The following is a 20,994-nucleotide window of genomic DNA, read 5'->3' on the forward strand; positions in this document are numbered from 1 at the left end:
CTGCCCTATTTTTTATTCTTTATTTTGAAACCGGGTCTCACTGAGTTGCAGAGGGCCTCACTAAGTAGCTGAGACTGTCCGCGAACCGTGATCCTCCGGTCTCAGCCTCCCGAATGCTGGGATTACAAGTGTGCGCCAGCATGCCCGGACCCACCAAAAATCTTAGGGCATTTTCTGGTTATATTCCCATCAATTTTCAGATTATTACAAACAGCAATCATCAATCAAAGCAATGTTCAAATTTCATTAATATTATCATTATTACAACTAAAATTAAGAGGGATAATGGCTCCAGTTTTGCCAGAGTCTTCCAGCCCTGCGGAATTCTCTTCCCAGCTGTGACCCTGTCATACAGCAGGAATGGTGCTGCCTCTGCCACCTCTGGGCTATACTCCCAGACCCATTTTATACTTTATTTGGAAACAGGGTCTCACTAAGTTGCTGAGAGCCTCACTAAGTAGCTGAGGCTGGCTTCAAACCTATGCAATCCTCCTGTCTCAGCCTCCTAAACACTGGGATTACAAGTGTGTGCCACCACACCTGGCTTTTATAATTTGTTTAAAAACAGGGTCTCAGTAGGTTGCTGAGAGTCTTACTGTATTACTGATACTGGCCAGAAACCTGCAATCCTCCTGTCTTAGCCTCTCACGTACTGTTACTACAGACATGGGCTAGCATGCCAGGCCTATTTTTCCTTTTCCTTATCTGTGATATCCACAATGAATATATATAAAAGTTTTTTGTGTGTGTGATGCTTGTTACGGTGGGACAGCAAAACTGTACCAGGGTGAGATGTGAGATGTAGCTATGGGTTCTTGTTCTTAGCTCTTTTAGAAAATAATAACCAAAACTCTTTTTGCCGTAAGCTTAAGCAATTTTATTATTACAAAGGCAGAAAAATAGGTCAGAAAGCATTACACCCAAAAGGATGATGTAGTGGAGTAACTTGAAAATAAATTCCTGAAGTTTTTGGATATAGATATAAAGTTTTTATAAAGATACATTATCTTTCATCTTGCTCAACCAATAATCTTTTGACCTAGGTGTGAGCCTGCCCATTAACTCCATGCAGGCCCTTTTTAATATGGTTATGGGGATTATGATTGTGGGGATTTCTTGCTCAGCCAAAAGCCTTCCTGCCTTGATACAGGCTTTGGCCTAGGTCTTTGTTAGGAGCAGAATGATCCACAAAGTCAGGAGTCTCGTGGTATCTGCCCCCTCTTGACAGAGGCCTATACCTTTCTCTTGCATTCTTGGGGAATTCTAGCCTATCTGCTAGAAGTTACTTATTATGCAAACCTGTCTTAAAATATGAAGGCCCAAGGTCCCAACTCTTTTGTGTACTTGCTAATTACTTTTGCTGAGGGAACTCTGCATTATAACAGCTGCCTGAGTGCCTGGCTGCTACCTGGCCCTGACTGCTTTTTACATTTTGAAACTACTTTTGGATACACTAATACCATAGTCATTTTGCAATATGGGCACATTAATACCAAAGCTATTTTTAAATACATTTTGAAGCCATTTCCAGGAAAAAGTAGAAAGGGACAGTTAATGTGCAGGCTGAGGTGAGAATTAGATAATTAAAGGAAAATTCCAAGAAAGATTTAAGAACTTTCCCCTCCAGTTTATATGTATATACAAAGTTTTTCTTTTTCTTTTCTTTTTTCTTTTTTTTTTTTTGTACTGGGTATTGAGCACAGGGGCATTCTACCTCCAAGCTACACCCCAACCCTATTTTTATTTTTATTTTGAAAGAGGGTCTTGCTAGGTTGCCGAGAGTCTCACCATTTGCTGAGGCTGTCCTTGAACCTGCGATCCTGATCCTCCTGTCTCAGCCTCCCAAATACTGAGATTGTAGATGTGCACCATGACTCCTGGTTAGCCTGGCAGTTTTAAAAGTTGAAAACTGTTACAGTTTAAAAACATGTAGTAAGAATATAGATGAAAATCCTTTTAATAACCTGGTTTTATCAGTCTTATGCGACTGATTATTCATTAAACCAATAGTCTGGGAGAACTGCATACAAGTGTATATAAGTTACTAAGTGCTGGAAAACCTTTGAAGTCTTTGTCTTTATTACATTCTGTGGGGCTTCATTTTTTAAAAAAAAATATGCTATTGCTGGGTGTGGTGGTGCACCCTTGTAATCCCCGCACTTGGGAGACTGAGATGGAAGGATTGCCCAGGTTCGAAGCCAGCCTCAGCTACTTAGTGAGGCTCTCAGCAACTTAGTGAGACCCTGTTTCCAAATAAAATATAAATAAAAATAGGTCTGGGAAATTAGCCTGAAGGCAGAAAGTCCCTGGGTTCCACCCCCAGTACCACCAAAAATAAATAAGTAAAAAATAAATAAAAATTAAAACATGATATCAGAGGAAGTAGTGAGACTTGTTTCAAACCAAGAAATAAAAAAGGGCTGGGGTGTAGCTCAGAGATAGAATTCCCCTTTTTTCAATCTCTAGTACCACAAAGACAAACAAACAAACAAATGAAAGATATTACATGCAAATACTTGCTTTGCACTTGATCATTTGGAAACACACAAATGGAAACACACAAATAACGAAGATAAAAATACAAAGGTCCTAGACTAAGCATGGCCCAGCGATATATTGAGTTTGCCTCCTAAATTGAGCCAACATTTAAACTCAGGAGACTTGGAAGAAATCTGGACCTCCAGCTTCTCTTGAGGAACCTGATGCAGTCTCCTTTGCACCCTCAGTACTGTGAGGGCCCCTGGGCATCCTCCATGGGAGGCACTGTGTTTTCCAGTGTGCTGCTGAGACCCTGGCATTCGCTCCTGGCACCTACTCTGCCTCTATAAGTATTTGAGTTTACAACTGTTTCATAGTATATATTGATAAAGATTTGGGGGTTCAAGGCAGTTTCTATTAATTGATAAAGATATGGACTGTATTTTGTATTAATCTCTTAGATAAAAAATTGAATTTTAGAATTTAGGAGTTGGCATTTTTCAAAACTTTTTCCTTATGTATACTATGAAAATCATATTTTCTTTATAATGTCTAAGAGCCTTACTAGGCTAATCATGGTTAGAGTTGGATAGGTTATGCATATTGTAATATATGTTATATCTTTCTCTTCAGGACTGTTAGTGGCTATCATTACTCCCAAAAGTAATTTGTGTAGATCAATATTAAGATTTTTATTTATAAAGCATTGTATTTTTATTTCTAATTTATATTTAACCTAACATCAATTTAAGTAGCAAAATGGAACCAGAATTCCTTAGAGACCCATTTGGAACAGAAGGGCTTGACATTGTTATCTGGGATCCTGATACCATAAGTAGAAGTCAAGTAAGTTGATACAACATGGAGGAAACTCCACATTACTGGAAATATCTCAAAACTGTATCCCTGAAACTCTGATTCCTCAAATGTTAATATTTGCCACTAAATGTATTTTCAAGTGGCCATTAAGCAACATTAAAGAGATTTTTTTAAACTGGGCACATCACAGTTTTGCAACATTTCTCTAATAGTGAATCAAGGAATCTCTGTTGAGGCATGGTACTTGTGGGAACATAAGTATTCTTTTTAAAATTTTTGTGGCGTTACGGATGGAACCCAGGAGGATTCTATCTCTGAGCTACACCCCTAGCCCTATTTTATTTTTATTTTGAAACAAGGTGTCACTAGGTTGATGAGAGTCTCACTCGTTGATGCTGTCCTCAAACCTGTAATCCTCCTGTCTCAGCCTCCCAAATACCAGGAGTACAAGTGCACGCTGTCACACCCAGCTGTAATGGCAAAAGTAAAAAGGATGAAAACTGTAAAGAAAGGAGAAAAAATATAGTTTTAAAATTTAGAAACTTCATTATCTATACCTTGTAAGCTGTGTTCCTTTCTTAGATAAAAGGCCCTTAATAGGCCACACTTGTAATCACAACGGCCTATCTCCTCACCTGAAATTCCTGTGATTTGTGCTAAAGAATTTCTCCCAAAAATCTGAACTTGGGTGGAGCCTCACCCAGCACCTGCCAGAACAGCAGGACCTTGCATACCAGATAAGCTAACTAGAAATGTCTGCTTTTGTAAACCTGTTTGCTTACTAGATGGCTTACCCCTTCATGGTTTTCCTCCCTTATAAACCCCTAACCCTGGCCAGTCGGCGCGCCCCTGCAGTCAGATTTCTAGATTGAGGGTACTGCTGCTGACCAGCTAATAAAGGCTTCAATTGGCACATTCCCTTGGACTCTCGAGTCTCTCATTTCTCGCTAAACCTGCAACCAACACAGCTGTAAATACTCTTTAGAACATAGATTGGGAAAATCTGCTCTAGAGCTGAGAGTTTAGCTCATGGTTTTAGTAAAACACTTAAACCCTTTCCTAAGTTTCAGGGTTTGGGCTTTTGAGATGAAAGATACAGTCCCTGTCCTCAAAAGTCCTTGGTTTATGTGGGGAACAGTTCTGTGACTCCACAGTCCCATGATAAATGCTGTGTTAGAGGCCACAATTCCTGGAGCCAGCTCATGTGTGCAGTGAGTTTGGAGATGGCTGGAATGTGTGGCAACTCCCTACAGAGGGAGGTTTGCAAGGGCCGGAGCAGCACATGGGAAACACAGTGGAGCACAGAAGGAGCCTGTTGATTTCCTGCTCTGTTGCTATTCACGGGGTCTTTTATAAGATGCAGTTTGGCTGAGAAATACGTGCTCTTGTGAATTATCAATTGCTCTCATCCTTTTACAGTTGGGGCTCACGCTCCTGTTATTTGCACTAAGGGAAAACAAACAGCAGATGGCAGAATTCTTTTTTTTTATTTTTTATTTTTTATTTATTGGTGCACTGTATTCATACATCATAGTGGGATACAAACTTCTGTAGACATACATGCACACATCGCCCAGTCAGCCCCCACCCGATCCCCACCCCATTCTCTCCCCATCCCTCCCTCCCATGCTTGGCTTAGTGGTTGACATCTAGTATTATAGCAATTTATCCAAAATTAAAAATGATAATCTCACATAACAGTTTCATTTGTCTGATACCAAGCTTTTGATGACTTAAAGATAACATTTCAATATTTCTTTTTACTTTCTTTCTTACCAGAGAATATTTTTTTCTATTTTTTTTAGGTGAGACTATCATATATTTATATATTTATTTTTCAGAAAAAAACTCTATCCTAATATGGAGTATGGACTCCAGATACCCAAAACGATCTTGAAAAAGAACAAAGCTAGAAGATATATATTTTCTGATTTCAAACCATATAAAGCTACAATAATTGAAACAGTGTAGTACTATTCTTTTTTTTTTTTTTTTGGTGGTACTGGGGTTCCTGGAAGCCCTTCTACCTCCGGGCTACACTCCCAGACCTATTTTATATTTTTGAAACAGGGTCTCTTACGCCAGCGTGGCTGGCTTCGAACCTGCGCCATCCTCCTGTCTCCGCCTCCCAAGCGCGGGGATTACAAGCGTGCGCCACCACGCCCGGCGTAGTGTAGTACTATTCTAAAGGCAGATATATAGACCATTGGAGTTAAATAAAAGCCTAGAGCTAAATTCTTCCCTATATTGTCAAGTTATTTTTGACAAGGTTTCCACGAACATTTGGTGGTAGAAATAATAATATTTTAACTAAATATTGTTGAAACATAATAATTACATGGAAAAGAATAAAGTTGGACCCTTACCTAATCCCATATACAAATATTAACTCAAAATAGATAAAAGACCTAAATATATCTTAAGACTATAAACTTTTAGGAGAAAATCTGGGTCATAAAACCTCAAAGCACTGAAATTGGCAGTGATTTCTTGGATATGATTTCAATGGCACAGGCAACAGAAGAGTATACAAACTCCCTAAAAAATAAAAAACATATTGTATATCCAAAGACAATGTAAACAGAGTTAACAGTTACTAATAGAATGGGATAAAATATTTCCAAATGCTATATCTGAAGGTATATTAATATTTCAACTAGAAATCCTAAAAATTAACAACAATAAAGGCAAACAATACCATTTAGAGATAGGTAAAAGACTAACATTAAGTAATGGATCTCCACAGATAACCAATCTTAGTTGACTGTTGGATGGAAACTCTTGTTTCTCTGGTTCTGGTGTGTGTTACCTATTTCTTCTTTGTAGTTAATCTCTTTGAGTATTTTCTCTAGTGCTGGTTTTAAAGACAAAAATTCCTTCAGTTTCTGTTTGTCATGAAAGCTTCTTATTTCTCCATCTAATTTGATAGAAAGTTTTGCTGGGTAGGAAATTTTTGGCTGGAAGTTGTTTTCTTTCAGAGTTTGGAATAGGTTACTCCAAGCCCTTCTGGCTCTCATGACTTGGTTTGGGAAGTCTGGAGTGATTCTAATTGGCTTGCCTCTGAATGTCACTTGGCCCTTTGTTTTTGTTGCCTTTAAGATTCTCTGCTTGGCTTCCACATTGGTCATTTTGACAATTATGTGGCGTGGGGATCCTCTTCTCTGATCCTGTCTAAAGGGAGTTCTATAAGTTTCCTGGATCTGTGTATCAACCTCTTGCTCTATGTTTGGAAAATTTTCTGCTATTACTTCCTTGAAGAGATTGTTGATCCCTTTGGTTTCACTTTCTTTTCCCTCCTCGATTCCAATTATTCTTAGGTTAGCTCTCTTAAAATGGGCCCATATTTCTTCAATGTCAGATTCCTGCTGTCGGATATTTTTTTCTAGATTAGAAACTATGCGTTCATTTTTGGAACGATCATCTTCTAAGAGCGAGATTCTGTTCTCCATGTGGTCTAATCGGTTGTTTGTGCTTTGAATTGAGGCCTTTACTTCATTACTTGCATCCTTTATCTCTTTTTGGCTCTCTCTGAGTTCTTTTCGAAGCACCTCTATTATTTCTACAGTTATTTTCCTGATTTGATCTTCTAGAAATCTCTGATTTTCTGTTTTATCGGGTTCTGATGTTGTGGGGTTGTGGGCATTCATTGTTCCAGTGTTATTCCTCTTTCCCATGATTTTGGAAGTTTGTGCTTTCTCTGGGTTCTTCCCTTGGCTCACTATGACTTCACTTAAGGTGTTCTGGATCTCGAGTCAGTAGTATCTCTGACCCCACTACTCCTTTACTGGGTTGTATCACAGAGTCTCCGACCCGGGGAGTCGATAGAGGCTGCTTTAGACCATGGTGGGTGTCATGTTGCACGTTCTCCTATGGTGTGATATCTCTGCCACCGCCCCTCCCCCACTGGTTCAAGTCCCAGGGAGTACAGTACTGGGATTTCTCCTCTGGGGCCCGCAATTTGACTCACTGTTCTTGAGTTTGCAGATGTAGCTGTACTGGACTCGGTGAATTCGGTGCTGCTGCCGCCGGTGGCAATATGGCGCCGCTGTCACGCCCTCGGCCGTGAGGCTGGCTTATTTCTTCTTGGTTTTGAGTTCCACTCTGAATCCCTGTGGCGTGTGCTGAGCTCAGCCACTGGGAGCTTTAGATTTTACCTGCGGCGAGAAATCCTGCCTGGCTGTTCTGCAGCGGCTCACCTTGGCTTGCTGTAGCCGTCCGGTGAATTTGCCGCTGCCGCCGGCAGTATGGCACTGCTGCCGCGTCCTCGGGCGTGAGGCTGGTGTATCTCCTCTCTGGCTCTGAGCTCTGTTCTCAGTCTGCTTTCTCTCTGGAGCCTGGTGATTTTTTTGTTTCTCTGGTGATGGTGTTTTCTGGCTATGAAAGGCGCTGATTTTGTGGTAATGGGGATTGGTTGTTAGCGGGGCTCTTAAGCCCCACTTTTCTCCGTCGCCATCTTCCCGGAAGTCTCGGCAGAATTCTTAATGCAGAATAAAGCAAATATACTGCAGTATATTGCTGGGAAGGTAAGAGTAGTGTAATCTTTTTGAATTGAATGGTGTAGTAACAATCATGTATGTCATAAATATGAAATTAATTAGTGAACAAACATTAACTTATGATTATCAAAAAGAGTGAAAAACCTTAACACAAACCACTAGTTAGGTAGAAAAATAATTCAGAGCAGAGTATTTATTTTCCCTTATAAAATTGGCTGATGTGTGTTATTTGTAATCTGGTTTTGTCAATCATATGGTCTTATATTAACTAAAGGATTTTCATATTTGATTTGTTTATTTATTTTGGTGGTACTAGGGATTGCAGGGGCATCTTACCTCTTGAGCTAAACCACCAGCTGTTTTTTTTTTTTTATTTTTTATTGGCGCATTGTAGTCATACATCTAAATGGGATACATGGTGGAGACATACATGCACACATCACCCAATTAGCCCTTATCCAATTCAATACCTATCCCATTTTTCTTTCTTTTTTTTTTTTTTGGTGGTACTGGGCTATACTCCCAGACCCATTTTATATTTTATTTGGAAACAGGGTCTCACTAAGTTGCTGAGAGCCTCACTAAGTAGCTGAGGCTGGCTTCGAACCTATGTGATCCTCCTGTCTCAGCCTCCCAAGCGTGGGGATTACAAGCGTGCGCCACCACGCCCGGCTCTTTTTTTTTTTTTTTTTTTAAAGCAGAGTCTCACTCAGGGGCTGAGGCTGTCCTCGAACCTGAAATCTTCCTGTCTCAGCACCTCCCCCCCCCAGTAAAGTATGGACTTGTAGTTGACTTTTTGTTTCAATATTCAAAACTTCTTAACCTTTCTATAGTATTTTCAACCTGTTTATAATATTCTTTTCTTTTAAAAATTCTCTATTAAGCTAAATGCATGTTGAATGAAGATAACTTTGCCTTTTAGATGATTCTTTGCTTTAAATGGCTTTTGTTGAAGAATATTGATTTTAGGTTACCCCTAAGTGAGTAATAATTGCTATTGCCAAGAGCTTCTCATTTCTTTTCCTTTTCTAACCTATTTTGATGCAAATTAATTAATCAGTTAATTCATGAATTCATTGTGGTACTGGGGATTGAACCCAGTTATTATGTCACTGAGCTGCACCCTAGACCTTTTTATTTTTTTGAAACAGGGTCTCCCAGCCGAGTGTGGTGGAGCACGCTTGTAATCCCAGCATTCGGGAGGCTGAGACTGGAGGATCGCGGTTCGTGGACAGCCTCAGCTACTTAGTGAGGCCCTCTGCAACTCAGTGAGACCTGGTTTCAAAATAAAGAATAAAAAATAGGGCAGGGGCTGTAGCTCAGAGGTCGAATGCCCCTGGGTTCCATCCCCAGACCCGCAAAAAAAAGAAACAGGGTCTCCGTAGGCTGCTGAGGCTGGTCTCAAACTTGCAGTCCTCCTGTATCATACTCCCAAGCACTGACTTAGCGGAAGGTGCTCCTGAGCTTAGCTTATTTATTTTTATTTTTTTGGTACTGGGGATGGAACCTAGGGGAATTCTACATTTGAACTATATCCCCAGCCCAATATTTAGTCTTTATTTTGAAACAGGGTCTCACTTAGTTGCAGAGGGCCTCACTATGTAGCTGAAGCTGGCCGTAAACCTGAGATCTTCCTGTCTCAGCCTCCCAAATACTGGGATTATAAGAGTGCACCACCATGCTTTTTTTTTTATTGACATGGGCAGAGGGAATAAAAAGAGCTCTAATGGACATTTCCTTAGTGAAGGTAAGTCAGAGGTGGGTGATACAGAGATAGTCTTTAGATTCACACATGATTGTGTTGAATTCTTAGCTCTCTCAGCTGCAGGGTGTGTCACCTTGGAATCATTACTTATTATGAAATATATGTCCTGGCATGGAAAGGATACATCCTTGAAGACTAGGTGTAAGATTATTCATGTAGCCTTTATTTCAGCACCATTTACTGAAAATACTATGGCCATTATTATTACTACTATTATTAATATTGCTTTAAATCTTCAAAGAACCTGTATTATATGACCTTTACCTCACTGAGAATTACAGTATCTTACATCAGACCTGGGAGGAGATGGAGAATTCTTCATTGAAATATTTATCTAATTTTAGATAAATGGCCTTGACATAGTTATTGTCTATCAAAGGACTTTAAGTTAGTAATTTCTAGTATTTATTATTCTCATGGAACAAGAGGTTCCCGCTTGTTTTTTCTTTTTAACTTGTAGATAATTTACAAGGACGAATACTTGAACTTCCAAGATGATTACATCTGTTAATGTGTGTAAAGGGTCAATTCTACACCAACAAGGAAGATATTAAATTGGTAAATAATATCAAATTAGTTGTTTAACTTTATTCAAGTACTTAGGGTGATATGATCTCTATTATTTTAGAACATCCCTAATGCTCACTGTGAAAAATGAAGGAACTGCCATCATAGACATCCTTCTTCATGCAGGAATAAACATCTATTCACAAGATTGTTGGCAGTAGTTTTGAAATGTGTTTTCATTAAAATACTAGTTAACATTAAATGGAAGTTCATAGTTACTGCAGTGCTGCTATTAAACTGGTCCTGAGTTTGGTGACAATTAACCTTTCCTACCGGGTTGTCCTCACTGATCCACACTTAAACTTGTTAAAACATTTGTTCAGCCAGGCGTGGTGGCGCACGCTTGTAATCCCTGCGCTTGGGAGGCTGAGACCCGAGGATCGCGTTTCATGGACAGACTCAGCTACTTAGTGAGGCCCTCTGCAACTCAGTAAGACCCGGTTTCAAAATAAGGAATAGAAAATAGGGCAGGGGGTGTAGCTTGGAGGTCAAATGCCCCTGGGTTTCATCCCCAGACCCGCAAAAAACCAACCAACCAACCAAACAACCCAAAAAAGCAAACAAACAAACAAAAGTTGTTCAGCTGGGCGTTGTGGCACATGCTTATAAACCCCATGCTTGGGAGGCTGAGACAGGAGGATCGCACAGGTTCGAAGCCAGCCTCAGCTACTCAGTGAGGCTCTCAGCAACTTAGTGAGACCCTGTTTACAAATAAAATATAAAATAGGTCTGGGAGTGTAGCCCAGAGGTAGAAAGTCCCTAGGTTCCACTCCCAGTATCACAAAAAAACAAAAAACAACATTTTTTCAGGTCAAATGCAGATGCTTTTCTGGTCAGCTATCACTCTGGAAGCAGGAGCACTCTGCTTTTGTAGTGGAGCCTCCTAGTTTTAGCCACACACATGGTAGGCAAACTAAGCCTGCTCCCCTACTCAAAACCTATGGAAAACTGGGTGTGGTGATATATGCTTGTGATCCTAGTGCATGGGAGGCTGAGACAGGAGGATTGCAGGTTCAAGGCCAGCCCCAGCAATTTAGCAAGGCTCTGTTTCAAAATAAACAATAAAAAAAGCTGGGGGTATAGCTCTGAGTTAGGAATTCCCCTGAGTTCAATCCCTAGTGCTAAATGAATGAATGAATAAATAAATTAATTAACTAAAAATAGAGCTGGGGTTGTAGCTCAGAGGTAGATTGCCCCTGGATTCAATCCCCAGTGCCATAAAAGACAAGCAAACACACAAAACCTTATAGAGAACCCATGTGTTAGTCTAGACCTTCTTGGTGAATTGTTCTTATTGTTGTATGCAGGTTTAGCAAGAAACCAGAGACTCGAGAGTCCAAGGGAATGTGCTAGTTGAAGCCTTTATTAGCTGGCCAGCTGCGGAGCCCTCAGTCTAGAAATCTGACTACAGGGGCGCGCTGACTGGCCTGGGGTAGGGGCTTAATAGGGAGAAAACCACAAGGGGGCGAGCCATCTATTAAGCAAGCGGGTTTACAGAAGCAGAAACTTGCAGTTAACTTATCTGGTATGCAAGGTGGTACTGCTATTCCCCTCAGGTGCTGGGTGGCTGGGCTCCAGATTAGTTTAGCACATATCACAGGAATTTCAAGTGGAGAGATAGGACTTTGGGATTACAAGTGTGGCCTATTAAGGGCTTTTATCTAAGAAAGAACAGACCTTGCAGGGGATAATGAAGTTTCTAAAATTTAAAACTATATTTTTTCTCCTTTCTTTCCAATTTGTCTCCTTTTTACCTTACTTGCCTCTTTTTTCCTTTTTCTTTTCTTTTTTTTTGTGATACTGGGGGTGAAACCCATTCATTCATTGATATTCAGAGAGCGATGCCCTCTCATTACTCGTCAATAATTGTGTCTGAAGGGATTTTGTCTTCCATGTCACTTGGAGGTAGACATGGATATTAGTCACCATGCTCATAAAGATCTGCGGGTCCAGTTTGATAGGTGGAGATGGAGAACAGCAGTCCAAGTCTTCTTCTGTCTCAAAAAAAATAAAAAATAGGGCAGGGGTTGTAGCTTGGAGGTCAAATGCCCCTGGGTTCTGTTACAGTTTAAGATGTTACAGTGAAAGATGAATGTTACCATTTGGGGGTGACTGTTACCGTTTAGGGGAACAGTCCCCTGGGACCTTTGTTAGATTCCCAGAAACAATTCCCCTCAAACAAAAGCCACGGGGCCTTGTCCTGAGCTAAGGATAGATATGCAGTAGCCTGGACACTTGCTGAATATTTAAAGGAGTTTTTAAAAAAAGATTGAAAGTCAGAAGACAGTTACAGCCCCATGCCATTCAGGAGTGGCATGGGGAGGTGTGTTTTGAATGAAATCACCGAAATACAAAACCTGGAACAGCCTTTTTATAGACACGACATCCCTCCATCTTGCCTTTTCCTACATAACTCTGACATAGGTAAAATCCTGCCCCTTGATTTACCCACCAAACTTTGGTCTACGTCCAGGTTTCTCCTTTCCGGAAGGTTGATGCTCTCCTCCCATTCAACTAGATGGGAATTATTATGTAAACCTGTCTTTAGAATGAGAAAGTCATTCTCATTCTAGCTCCCCTCCTCTTTCCACTTGTTAATTACCTTTAGCTAGGTTAATTTACATTAGGATAGTTGCCTGCTTCTTGGCAGAAATCAAGTCCTTCCACAGATCTGCCCCTCACCCAGTTTTTGAAATATATTTGTTAATAATCAGAGCTTTCTCAAATCTTCCTAGGCCATTCCCAATACTGGTACAGGTTCCATCCCTAAAACCGAAAAAAAAAAAAAAAAAAAAAGAATTTAAAATATTTGGTTACTGTTTTCATATCAGCATAAAACACAAATTTTATTCCTTTTATACATGGCAGTGAACAAATGTTTAGTAAATATTTTAAAAAGTGTTTAGAAGATTTTTAAACGGTAAAACTAGGTAAGACTCCTGAAAGTGAGTTACGTCTGATGGTAAATTAAAACTTCTAATAGTGAATTTCTACCCTGTATCAAAAAGTAAGAGTCAGCTGGGCGTGGTGGTGCACACTTGTAATCCCCGCGATTGGGAGGCTGAGACAGGAGGATCACACAGGCTCCAAACCAGCCTCAGCTACTTAGTGAGGCTCTCAGCAACTTAGTGAGACCCTGTTTCCAAATAAAATATAAAACAGGTCTGAGAGTATAGCTGAAGGTAGAAAAGCCCCTGGGTTCCACCCCCAGTACCAACAAAGAAAACAAAACAAAACAAAAAAACCCCTAAAACTATTAGGGTTGTCTACGGCCATACCACCCTGAATGTGCCTGATCTCTTCTGATCTTGGAAGCTAAGCAGGGTCAGGCCTGGTTTGTACTTGGAAGGGTGAAAACTGTTGGGGTGCGGGTTGTGTCAACAGTGTGCATGTGGGATGACAGAGATAAAGCAAAATCAAGAGTCTGTCCATACAGATCAGCCCAGGCAAAGCTTGTATTTGTGGATCGACAGATACCAGAAGGGAAGTTAAAGAGGCACAAACCCAGGGAAACAATCACTACCTTCTCTTGCCGAAGTTGCTTCACCGCATAAGAAAAGAGAGATTGGTTCAAAGTTCTGTTCTAGTTATACAACAACAACATATTCTGTCTACAAGAGTGTACATACACACTGCAGATGCCTAGTGACAAGACAATCTCTGCTGATTGGCCTAAACTTCTGGGGAGTTGATAACAGTAACTGTGGGAATTGCCATCTCAATTAATTTTAAACCCGCCACAGCACAATCATCATCCGGAACTGCTAGATGTATAAGAAAAGTTATCGGTCCTCTGTACTGTGCTATGGCCCCATGTGTTCACCATTCCCTGTCCAACATGATGGCCCCGGGGACTGAATATTTAACCACAGTGGTCACAGGGAGCAGCGGCAGCTCATCTTTAAGGCCAGGGAGGGGGTGAGGTTTTGGATACTGGGGAGGATGGGCTATGGACAAGCCTTGACACGATGTGGATTGTGATGTGATACAGGTTTGGGGAAGACCTTCCATCCAGGTGACAACCTCCCCTTGGGGCTCTAATCACATTGCTGAGGCCACCAGGCCCCTGAGAACCAGGTACTCTATGGCCTCTCTGCCTCCAAATTCTGTGCCAGCCCGCCTAAAGTGCATGGCTCTTGGGCTCTGGGCACAGAGCCTCTGACAGCACAGGGCAGTCCCTGCCTCTATTCTAACAGGTCTAGGGAATTTCTAAGGAAAATATCACATCTTCCTTGGATAACCTCGCCAGAAACCCTAGACTGCTCCAGGGTTCAAGGTAGCTCTAGGATGCCTTCCCTGAGCCCCATGGAATTAGAATTCACTAGGTGCTCCAAAATGTGTCTTCTCTTTCTTTCCTTCTGGAAGCCAGGGCAGATTTCTGGTCACCTTTCATTAGGGCCTGGCTTCGGAAGACCCAACTTAGAGAGCACCAATGGTCTCAGAGGGTTAGCTTTGCTCTCCTCCATAATTGCTCCTTCCCAGGCGGCTGTCAGGTATGGCTCATGCCTACCCCAGGTATACCTGAAAGATAAAGTGTTCGTCAAACTGTGGGTTGGAGGTTTTGCATTTGATCTTGGACTGGAGGAAGTGTCGCTCATCGGGCAGCAGGTGGAGCTTCACCAGGGGGCGGCAGGTCTCTGGGGGCACTCCCAGCAGCTGGACCTTGATCAGGCCCACCAGCAGCTGCTCAGCCTCTTGCTGGTATTCCACAGAGAGCCACAGCCAGCCTCAGCAGCCATCAGGGAAATCGGTCTCACTTGTGTCCTCTGGAATCTTGTACAGCTCTGGGTTGATGGTCCCCAGCATGCATGCATCTCCTACAACAGAGAGGCTGAGAAGTCTGGCTGGACAGAGGGAGTCAGGGACATGGGGACAGTGGCAAGCTCTGGCCTTGCCCCCACACTAGTCCTCCTCTTGGCTGAGCCTCCACTAGTCTGACCACCTCTGTCCTGCTGTCTTCTTTAGACTATGCATGTGCCCTCCTGGGGCAGTGGCTCCAGGGAGCTCCTAAGCCTGCCGGTATTGCACAGCCAGGTCCAGGGCCTAGAGAGTACACATTGGTTATTCAATGCCTGCCCCCACACGTGCTCCCTCTGATCAACCAGGCCTGGAGGTCAGGGGCTGCTTTCTGGAACACAGTGCCCCACATCTGGCCTGGTTCCTTTCCCTGGTGCCTAGTGAACACTCAGTGAGCACATGTTGCTTTTCTTTTCTCTTCCTATCCATATTAGAAGGGCCAAGCTGATTACTGAATAGTTCCTGGGAAGGCCCTTGAGAGGTTTTCAGAGCAAGGAGGAGGGTGCCATGTCTCTACCTCTTCCCCTTCTTTCCTCTTGGTTAGCCAACCCATCTCCTGGTGCAGGACCCAGAATAAGTTCTGCACCTGCGCACACCTGGGTTCCAATCCCAGACCTGTGGCTTACTGTCTCTGTGAGCTTGGGCAAGGCACTACTTCCCCAAGCCTCAGTTTAATGTGTAAAATGGAATGATCCTCTCATCCCCCTGAGGTGGTAAGGTCTAGCTCCAAACAAAACAGCACACAAGACCATATCTCATGGGCACAGGGTACAAAGGCATTTGGTCAATGAAAGTTTTCAAAAAATATGGTCACAGGGCCAGGCTCAGGAAAGCCCTCAGAACCCTTGACTCAAATGGACTCTGGCCCTGGGAATACTCACGGAGTTTGCTGCTAGAGGTATGAGGCAGGCAGGAGTCTTGTGGGGCCTCAGCCAGCTCTCCACTGTGCAGGGGCACCTGGTCTTGGCCTTGGAAGGAAGGGAGCACCATGAATGGCACGCCTGGTGGCCTGTCCAGAGGTATGAAAACAGCATGTAGGTGGCAAGTGAATAGTATGGCCTCGGGGTGCCCAAATAAGAGGCAGTGAGTGCTAGGGAATGGAGAGAGTGTGGGTGTTGGGGGTAGAGCATCATTTTCTGTGCTCACACCACCAGGACACACACACACACACACACACACACACACACACACACACACACACACGCAAGCCTGAGCCAGGGTGTTTGTATGCCTATGATATAAGAAATAAATAGGTATAAAGGAGACAGGAACAGAAAAAAAAATAGAACTTTAATATAAGAACCTGGTGCTAGCCGAGTGTGGTGGCGCATGCTTGTAAGCCCAGCATTCGGGAGGCTAAGACCAGATGTTCGGGGTTCGTGTACAGCCTTGGCTACTTAGTGAGGCCCTCTGCAACTTATTGAGGCCTTGTTTCAAAATAAAGAATAAAAAATAGGGCAGGGGTATAACTCAGAGGTCGAATGTCCCTGGGCTCCATCTCAGACCCGCAAAAAAACCAAAAAAAACCACAAAAAAACCTGGTGCTAAAGTGCCTCAACCTTTACTCCCCAAACCAGTTCTTTTTCAGGCTTGTCTCTTCCAAATTCCTAGATCTACAAATTTAACTGAAAGAAATTATAATTGCCTTGTGCATGGTTAACAAGACAGATACACTATCTTGAGAAATATAATTTAGGAAACTCTCTAGCTTATCTGTTAATCAGATGATGGAGACCTAGATCAGCCTGAAGGCCCTAAGGATGACCTGACCACCAGGAACTGCCTCAGGACCACAGGGCTGAGGTCATCCTCACCTCCCTCCTCTAGTCCACCCCTTGCCAAAGTCCCCTGTAAGAAAAGAGCCTGCGCTCTCCAAAAGGTCTCTCTCCCTCTTGAGATGGCCTGCATTCTCCCTTGAATGTGTATTTCCTACTTTCCTAAATGAACCTCTGTGTCTCTGACTGGCATGTGCTGAACTTTTTTTCTGTCACATTAGCCAAGGACCTACAGATCCTGAGTTCCTGAGTTGAGAAATGGAATTTGGAGAAAGAATATGGTCTCTAAAGTCTACCTGTCTCGGCTCAAATGTCTCTTCTGAATCTTACTAGGTGTGCTGTCCAGACCTGACCCTTATCTTCTCTGAGCCTCAGTTTACTCAGCGGTAAAATGGGTTTCACAAAGCCTGACTCACAGCTTGTCCTGAGATTTTTGGAACTCTTTGTCATTGCTTCCAGCATGCTGTCAGTCTTGAGGATGCGCCCCACAAAAGAACTTTTCTTTTTTTCCCTGTCCCGATGGCAAGTCCAGGGGGAAGAGGGGATCCTAAGGCCTCACAGCCTGCCTCACCTGCTAAACTGGGTCCTGGGAGGCAGCTGGCAGAGCCTGTCCTCTGGGCTGCTGGAGATGGTAGCGGTGGCTGTGGCTGGTATCTCTGGCAACTTCTCATAGGTGGAGGGGGCGCAGAGCCTTCTCCACAGACAGCAGGTCACCCTGATCAGCAGAAGCAGGAGCAAACCCCCAGGCATGCCCCCAGTCACCAGGGCCAGCTGCTCTGGCGGCAGAGATCATCAGGTGGACTTTGGTGCCCTCTGGGGAAAGCCCCACCCCTCTGATCCCAGCTGGGGTTGTGTCCCTCCTAGCTGCAGGCCGGTCTCTGCCCTTCTCAGAGGAAAAGACATTTTCCCTTGGGGGCCTAGTGCTCCTTGCCTTGGGAATGTGGCTAAAAGGAAGCATTTTCTTGTGCTTTTGGGTAGAAATTAAACCTCCCCTGACCAGAGCCTCCATTTTTCTTGCTGAGATTTGAGAGGGAACTCAAATGTGGATGCCACACACTTAAAGTCCAGGAAGAGAACGACGCCCTGATGTGCGCCCAGAGCCCTGAGGACTCACTGTCACTTGGGCGACCTCAAACACCAGATCCCTGCCCTGGCCCTCTACCAAGGCGAGCCCATTTTTAGGATTCAGTGAAGAGCGGGGAGGTGTGAAAAACAGGAGACTTACGACCTTTCCTTTGGCACCCACTCCCCATGTCTGCGGGGAACCTGGAAGGAGTCTGCTGAGGTAACTGAGCGCTTGCTCTTACTTGCCGGCCATCCTGACTAACTGGGCAAAGGAGATTCCCTTGGGCATGTTGGGCATTAGGCTTCCCATGCTCAGGTTTATGGACAGTTGGGAGAGAGCCTCGCCCTCCACTCCATCCCTGCGCTGCTTTAAAAAATCCAGGTCCACGCTGCACCCTAAGCTGAGCCTGTGGGCAGAGGCAACAGCTGGACTGGTCGTGAACAGCCCCTCTTTGCACGCTAGGGCCAGGGCTGAAGAAGCATTTTCTCACCAGCCTGTCTCTCCACTCAGACCCAAAAGACCCTTGCCTCCACACAGAGAGCTCCCATGAGAAGAAGGAGACCCCAGATCACCATTCATGCCTCCTCTGGCGATCCAAACCTGCAGCAGGGTGGCGCCTGGAGCACTATGATCTCCTGTCTTGCCCACCCATCTCCTCTTCCATCCACACAGGTACCTTGAGGAAGCTGGCCTGGGGTTTGTCTCTGTCCCTTACCTTCAAGGTTACAGGCACCTAGAATGCTCAAATGCTCCCCTCTAGAGCTTCCCCAGGGGAAGCTGTGCAGGAGGGAGGAGGCTGCTTCTTGTCCCCCTATGCCTCCCCTTGTGAGAGAGCACAGAGGTCCCTGGGCCCCAGGGATCCTCTACATCAAAACTGCTTTCACCAGGCTCCATGGTCTAGGGCCTGGCGTTCTGATAATAGTCACCGTGATATTAGGGGCTGTGAGTGCAGAAGAGTCAGATAGTCATGGTAATAATGGCGTGCGTGCCACTGATTTAAGGGATCCTTGCTGACACTGTAAGTTACTGTTGGGCCAGTCATCCTTGAGAGATCCCCTTCTATACATTAGTCCTTGAAGGATGCTATTATTAACCTAGTGGAGAAAAGTGACTGGGAGTAAATTGTCTGGGTGGGTGGAGAGCCAGAGTTCAACCAGGTCAGACTCGAGAATCAGGTTCCCAGGTCCTGGTTATTGTGTCCATTGACACAGTGATAGATCAACTTGGGCTTTGAATTGCTCAGTCTGGAACAGTCAGGTCTGGACTGGTGCGAAGACTCCACCCCAGGATCCAGGAAGACTGTCTTAGCCAGCCCAAAAACTGAAGAGAGAGGGTTTAGGCATAGAGCCCTCTGTCAGACCCTGGCGAATAATCTCCCCACCTCAGGATTATTAACTGAGTCACACTTACAATATTCCTTTTGCCGTGTTAGGTAATCTACTCAGAGGTTCTGGGGTTATATGTCTTTGGGACCCCCTACTGTACTGACCATAGTGTCCATACAGCTTTCTGGTGTGGAGGAGTGGGAGCTTCCTGATGCCAGGAGCTCTGTGCACCTCATGGCTGGGCTCAGGCAGCCCATGTGACCCCTTCATGGTAACCCTTCAGCCACCTTAATCCCTCTCCACAACTGTCTTGCATCTAGGCCTGACTGCCTCCGAAAGGGCATGGTACCTCAAACACACTGGCTGCCTCCCTAGGGTGGAGGGGGCTGAGCTGTTCTGGGTCTGTTCTGGGTCATGAATGCTCTTTGAAAAGGGAATACCTCTTGGGAGACGGAGATAGAAGGATCGCGCAGGTTTGAAGCCAGACTTGCTGGTGTAAGAGACCCTGTTTCCAAATAAAAATATAAAAATTAGGTGTCTGGGAGTGTAGCCCGGAGGTAGAAGGGTTTCCAGGAACCCCAGTACTATCAAAAGAAAAAAAAAAAAGAAAAGAAAAGGGAATACCTCTTGGTCAGTCTGGAAGTATCAGGTCCAGAGCTGTCATCCTCATACCTTCGTCCATGTTTTGTCTTCCCATGCCCCCCTATTCCTCCCTGGCCTCTCTCTGACCACCAGCATCTGAGCAGTCACCAAGTCCTGCCACTCCTCCTCTGCTCATCTCCATCTCCGCTCAAACCTCCGTCCAGGGCTCCACCATCCAACACCTTCAGTGCCGCATCAGCTTTCTCTGGGCACCGTGGATTCCATTCTGTATCTCTTATATCTCCCAGGCTGCCTCCTGTCTCTCAGCACCCAGAGTGATGCAGCCACCTCCAAAACTATGCCAATGTACCTGCTCCCTCTCCACACACTGGAAATACTCAGTTCTCCCCAGCCCTTTCTCTTCTACTCGTCTTTTTAAATGATCCTCTAGTTCCTTCTCTGTGGAACCCTTTCTCACCCATTCCTTGCTCTCACTGCCCCTGCAGCTGCCATGTTGACTATGGAACTCTGTGCCTGTGGAAATCCCAGTATCCCACCTCCAGGGCCAAGAATATACTGAATGGTGGGTAAGGCACTTGCACTTCCAGGATGAGCTGCTCCTGGCTTCTTCTGACATTAACCAGGCATCTCACCTGTCCATGTCCCACACTTTCAGGCTCTATAGGAGCTCTGGTTTCTTGTTTTATTTATTTATTTTGAGGTGCTGGGGGTGGAACCCAGGGGCTTTCTACCTCCGGGCTATACTCCCAGACCTATTTTATACTTTATTTGAAAACAGGGTCTCACTAAGTTGCTGAGAGCCTCACTAAGTAGCTGAGGCTGGCTTGGAGCCTGTGTGATCCTCCTGTCTCAGCCTCCCAAGCGCTGGGATTACAAGTGTGTGACACCATGCCTGGCTTGATTCTTGTTTTGAATATCAACTGTTGGGGTTCCTACTCCTGCTGGGAACTCTGTCTGCAGGCATCTTCCACAGCCAGTCTACTAAGTTTGGGGCCTTCCTCTACTCACAGGCAGAGTAGGAGGCAGCAGAAAATTCCCCTTTTTGGGGACTCCTGATGTGCTGGGCATTGTGATGCAGGCTGCATTAAAACTTGTGTCAGCCTGGAGGGTCCAGATTGCACCCTCGGGTAAGGAAACCAAAGAGGGACCTTGGCCAGCCCAGTAAGGGCTAGAGCTAGAACTGGTTCCTGGCTCCTCTCTCCCTCCTGCCCACTGACTGGCTGATGAGCCCATACAAAGCCAGAATTTCCTATGTAGATGCCCCCAAACCAGGCCAAGAGCCTGAGGTACTGTGGCCAGCCTT

General features: G+C 44.3%; 1 protein-coding gene across 1 annotated transcript; it reads right to left on the bottom strand.

The window, feature by feature from the left end:
- Positions 1 to 11,530: 11,530 nt before the first annotated feature.
- LOC308262368 (synaptotagmin-15-like) lies at positions 11,531 to 19,358 on the bottom strand (the record flags this gene model as incomplete). Its single annotated transcript, XM_080694793.1, is given in 7 exon segments — positions 11,531 to 11,599; positions 14,647 to 14,853; positions 14,857 to 14,942; positions 15,804 to 15,931; positions 17,269 to 17,473; positions 18,009 to 18,169; positions 19,174 to 19,358. Coding segments are annotated over 7 exon segments (1,041 nt in total).
- Between the last annotated feature and the right edge of the window lie 1,636 nt (positions 19,359 to 20,994).

The sequence above is a fragment of the Muscardinus avellanarius genome, assembly GCF_963383645.1.
Source record: "Muscardinus avellanarius genome assembly, chromosome: 4".
NCBI lineage: Eukaryota > Metazoa > Chordata > Mammalia > Rodentia > Gliridae > Muscardinus > Muscardinus avellanarius.